Source organism: Pterocles gutturalis, unplaced genomic scaffold (assembly GCF_000699245.1).
Source record: "Pterocles gutturalis isolate BGI_N339 unplaced genomic scaffold, ASM69924v1 scaffold26726, whole genome shotgun sequence".
In the NCBI taxonomy this organism is placed as follows: Eukaryota; Metazoa; Chordata; class Aves; order Pterocliformes; family Pteroclidae; genus Pterocles; species Pterocles gutturalis.
Genome location: NW_010103771.1, coordinates 1 through 5,613, shown reverse-complemented (window position 1 = coordinate 5,613; position 5,613 = coordinate 1). Strand labels below are relative to the sequence as shown.

At 41.7% G+C, this 5,613-nt stretch overlaps 1 protein-coding gene across 1 annotated transcript in view; it reads right to left on the bottom strand.

The window, feature by feature from the left end:
- The window catches only part of TMEM43 (transmembrane protein 43), a gene marked incomplete at its 5' end in the record, with an annotated part of 12,723 nt that extends 7,722 nt beyond the window's left edge, over positions 1–5,001 (bottom strand). The window contains 4 exons of the mRNA XM_010086831.1: positions 1,278–1,327; positions 2,088–2,182; positions 2,897–3,031; positions 4,852–5,001. Coding sequence (XP_010085133.1) covers positions 1,278–1,327; positions 2,088–2,182; positions 2,897–3,031; positions 4,852–5,001 — 430 coding nt within the window. The remainder of the gene's footprint in view (positions 1–1,277; positions 1,328–2,087; positions 2,183–2,896; positions 3,032–4,851) is intronic.
- Between the last annotated feature and the right edge of the window lie 612 nt (positions 5,002–5,613).

The following is a 5,613-nucleotide window of genomic DNA, read 5'->3' as shown; positions in this document are numbered from 1 at the left end:
TGGCAGAGAGAAACCACTATGTACTGACTGTAAACCTGCTCCCACCCCCTGCACCGCTCACTGCCCCACTAAAGGGAGTGAGCGTGACCTCTGGTGATAACAAGGGCAAGGGGGGCAAGGGGAGAGGAGTCTGGAGTGAAGTTGAGCCTGGAAAAGGGTGAGAGCAAATGTGTTTTGCCAACACCTGAATCAGTAATTAAATATTTATTTTAATTGACAGTAAATTAAGTTAATTTTCCCCAAGTTGAGTCTGTTTCACCCACAATGGTAACTGGTAAGCAATCTCCCTTCAACCCACAAGCTCTCTCACTAATTTCTTCCCAATCTCTTCCCCAGTCCCAATGAGGGGGAAAGTAAGCAAGCAGCTGTGTGGGCCCTTGGCTGCTGGCCAAGCCTAACCCACCACATCTAATAATACACAGACTTTTACTGGACGGAATCCATCAATCTTGAGAGGGCAGCTGTGTTTTTAAATGGCATTTCTTTCTGTTCCCTGCCACCATAAGGCTGTTTTTCACAGCTCACAACCACTAGCTTTGCTCCTTATGTATTTCCATGCTGCAGGTCCCATGCTTCACTGAGCTGGGGTATTTTTATTATCACACCCAGAAACTGCTGCACACACACACGTTACATGTCCATGTGCTTTAATCAGAGACAAGTGAAACACAGAGACGAATCTCCAGATATACGATGACTCAGAGTGTTTTTCTGCCAGTGGGTAGATCAGAATAATGCTTTCAGTTCTGCTCCTGCCAAAAGCCACAGCACATATCAGAAGGTGCTGGTGGTTTTCATTAGCGGGTATCAACACCTAAACAGATTCTCAACAGGCTGTCTTACAGGCTGAAGCAATACTGTTCTTCCCTGTTTTCTTCTGCTCACACCTGACATATGCCCCATTACTCCACTTAAGAGAAATCCCAGGCATAGCTTTGAGCACACACCCATCTCTGCCCATCTCCTGTCCCTGAGGACCTTATGGGCTCTGTCTCTGGAGCATCCTGTTCCTGGATGCTGCTCTGAACCTCTAGGAGTTCCAAGAGAAGACTTAGATTTTCTGTAGTAGTTGCTTGCTAACAGCACAGCTCCTTTCAACTCACTTACCTCAAGAAAGGAAGGTTCTGTCATTTGTTTAGGAAACAGAATTTTTGCTTATTTCTGCACATTCCTTTCTTTAGCAACAAGAAAATACAAGGTTTACAACAAAAATCAAAATACACACACATAAAAGTACAAAGTTACAAAGAAAAGGGACTTTCTGTTGATCAACTTACTGTATGAATACTTTGTCTCTTTCTTAATCTCACCATTCTCTTCATATTCCCTGCAGAGAAAAGGGGTGGGATGAGAACCAAAACAGAGCACACACACCCCTGCTCCAGGCAGAATACATTTTACAAATGAAATTCACAGACAGCTTACTGGCAACACAAACTGATCTTTACAAGTAAACTAACTCTTCTCTGAACTACCTGTTCTGAAGACATAGATTCTCTGTACAAGAAGAAAACTACACACAAATGCTAAATAGGCACAACCCTTTTATTCCCACGTTGCCAATAAGGGGGCATTGACTAGATTAATGCAGAACAACCAGTATCAGACAGTGAGACAAGCTGACCTAAATCAACAAGTCTTTTACAGACTTGTGTTCTCTATTTTTTTTTCATAAATTGGTAAAGAACTTTGAATTCTGTTGACAACACATATGACAGAAAGTAGATCAATGGGCTCTGAGGTGGCCTAGCATCAAGACAACAATAATGAAAACAAAAAAACACAGCTGCAGCATGGAGGCCAAGAAATGCCATATTAAGTTACATAAAATCAGGAAGTGGAAACATTTGATAAAAGACCTTGGATGCTACCCAATTTTTATCAGATGCAAATTCTGCAGCATTTACTATCTATAAGACTTGACATCTCCAAGGAAATTAAAGCAATTCTCTAAAAAAACCCAAGAGCTCTAGAATTCTCCTGCTGTTTTTTCACTTTGGGTGTGGGGAGAGAAAAAAAAGAATTGTGATGAGATCCTGTTAATACAGCAGCTTTACAAACAACTTCAAAATACTACTTTCACTTACGTGGAATCTTCATACTCTACCCACTGGTACATTTCCACATTACGCTTAAGTTTGACAGCCTGGATGGAGAGCCCATAGCTGGGATCAAACAAAGGCTATTTAAAAATTAAAGAAAATACAAGTCAGTGTAAGTGCTGTACCTCACACTCTCAAACACTGTACTTTTATTATTGAACCCATTTACATACCTCACTGTAAACAGTACTATGTTACACACAGTTGAATATAGTATAAATGTTATTAAAGACAAAAAAGGGCATCTCTTCATATCACTGATAAATCTGACCTAAAGAATTGTCATCAGAAATTACTGCCATAGTGAAGAATATAAACCAGAAACGCTGGCTAAGGGTATGCAGGCTTAAGTGTTTAAACCAGAGGGAGATTTTATTTTGTTGGAAGCTACTGTGCTGTGTTACCACCTTCTACAATGCAGGCTGACCACAGAAGATGTCATCACTACTGAAAAAGTCAGAACTTGCAGAACCTCTGTACTGCAAGAGCCTGAAGACTACAGTATCATGAGCACATAACAAGTTCCATATGCAAAGGGGAACTGAAGTTATCCACCAAAGGCAATGGGCGGGTAAACACAGCTGGGGGTGGCATGTTGCTTGGGAGTAGGGAGACCAAGGCATCTCCCTGATTCCAGGCCAAGAACCAAAACGTGGGTGGTAGCCAGCAATGCTTACAGAGGAGGAGGGAAGCTACACATCTTCTCACTGGATATCAAACAGAATGTTAATCAGCAAAGACTCTTCCTTCCCTCCAAGCTTGAAATACTTACATCTTGAAGGTATTTTACTTACCTTAGATGTACTGAGAGCGCCAGCTAAGTGCACCAGTCTCCCTTCATTCTGCTGAGACACACTGTGGATGCTGTCAAGAGGGATCACAAGAGAAAGTCCCTCATCAAGAGATTTGGCTGTCCTTAAAGCTCGTCCCTGCAATCAAGAAATGCAAAATCAAGTTGTGGAGAATCAATGGCACAGCAGTATTTTGTGAAAAACATTAGCAGACAAGTGATGTAAAGACTGCAAGGAATGCTTGTATATTATTGTATATAAGTGGGTTAGGTGGTGTTGGGTTGATGGTTGGACTTGATGATCCTTGAGGTCTTTTCCAACCTTAATGATTCCAATGATTCTTCTTAATGATTCAGCCTTGAGGTATATTCTTGAAACACACTCCTCCACTCTCTCATTCTCTGTGTCTGACACAGTTTGGGGCAGCGCTTCTTACCCATGCAGCAGTACCATTAACATTGACTAAGCTCCTCAAACACACATAGATTATTTCTACAAGTGTCTAAAGTTATTGCTCTTCACCTCTTACCTTGTTCATCATTCATTAATAACTGCAAAAATTATGCCAATTATGGTCCTTTTTCCACAGACCCACATGACTACTTGGCAGAACCTTTTCTTTCTTTACCATCATGTTACAGTGGGCTTTTTCCTGCTAAGTCACTGAACTTGGGAGTTCTTTTTCCTCATCTAGAGGTATAAAAGGAAGTGTTAGGTGAAAACTCACAGAATTCTGCCTTCCTACTCCAAAACTGCCAAAAGCATGTATGTTTGCAACAGTAGGGCGTTAGGATTCCCTGATTAATTATTTTTTCAGTTTAAAACCAAGACATAAAATAACACCGATAACAATTAACACCCTCAGTTTTGCAACACGGAGTATAAGTTCCTGTAATGCAATTATAACAACACTAGAAATGAATACCTTATGTTATCCCCAGAAAAGATAGAAGACTGGAGTATGGCTGTCTCACACAACCCTGTTTACTACATCCTGTTTCTGCATCAGCTCACAAGTTTTGGACCTTATCTCTCCTCACACACTGCCACTATCTCTACTACACTCAGTTCTACAGAAACACTATGTGTGGCCCTGTGATTTCACTCTTCTGTTATATTCCAAGCATAAGCACCAGGCTCTCCGGACATAACGTCCTCTTCTCATGTATGAAGTAATAAAGCTTTAACATGACCATTTTAGTAAGCCTCTGTAGTGGTTTTGAACCCAGCTAGCAGCAAATTCCACACAGCTGCTTGTTCACCCTCCCCCCCTCCCAGGGGCAGGGGAGAGAATTAAAGGGGTAAAGGGAAAAGAGACTCGTGGGTTGAGATGAGAACAATTTAATAACTAAACTACATTAATACTGATAATAATAATAGGTAAAAATATACAAATGAGTGATACACAGTGAAGCTGATCACCACCCAATGACCAAGGCTAATCCTGTTCCCAGCTAACAATCCTGGAGCTGGGAGAGTCCCAAAACCACAATCCTGGAAAAGAGATAAGAGCCTGAGTGTCCAAGAGACTGAGAGAGTGAGATGATCCAAAGAGCAAGAGAGCTTCTGGACAGAGCCTCATCTATACACTGGACATGACGTGCATGATATGGGATAGACCACTGGCCAATCTGGGTCTCGATCGTAAACCTAAGGTGGAATTCTAGGCTAGTAATTGGGGCTGTGCTCCCTCCCAGCTTCTCCTGCACCTGCAGACACCAGCAAAGCAGAGAAGCCAAAAAGTCCTTGACTGTCCTGGCAGCAACTATAAACATCAGTCCACTATGAGCCACCTTCTCAGCACAAATCCAAAACATAGCCTCACACAAGCTACTATGAAGAAAGTTAACTCTGTTCCAGCTGAAACCAAGACAGCCTCTAGATGCAACACTAGCTGAATATCACCTCAGCTATGACCATTTAAAGCTGTGTATAAACACTGACAGTATTTCACTTACTTCATTGGTAAAAAGAAGATAGAAAGACAGAAGAAACGTCACCAGTCCCATCAACATGCCTCCAGAAGTCTCGCTGAGCCTCTCCAGGAACCCTGGTTTGGACTCACTTGTGATTTTAACATGTTCTTTTCTGCTGCCTGTGTCAGAAAACTGTTGGAGATAAAAAAAGAAAAAAACCACAGTATTGTTGTGAAAGGGGAAAGCATTCTGTTTCAACATAAGTCTTTTAGCTTTGTTATTACTGCTGCTCTCCAGAGTAGCACCTCTTGCCTTGAACCAAAACTTTCCCACACTCATGAAATGCCTCATCACGTTTTTGACGTGAGAAATACAATCAATAAATAAAACTCAAGCCTGATAGAAAAAACATTTGCTGTTATAGTGGTTCCACATGTTTCTTCAAGCTTTCTTTAGTCTGTCTCTCGATTCTGTGTTCGGTGCCCACACCCTGCATCCAGGCCATGACAAATTGGGTAATACTCCTGAATTCCAGACCAACTAAAACACAGCTATAAATAACAAGTTACATTTTACCTCACAGTGGCGAGCGCCTGCGTACTTGAAAATAAATTACATCTAGAGCAACAAAAAGAGCTTAAAACAAAATTGCTATTGCTGTCCTAACCAGTGCCACATTAAAGCACAGAAACCCAGGGCTTTAGCAGCAGGTATGCTGCCTGTAGGGAGAAGTAACCTCAGATTAGCACATAAAAGCAAGACAGGAGATGAGGCTTCTGTTTTGTTCATCTCGAGGTGCCGGGC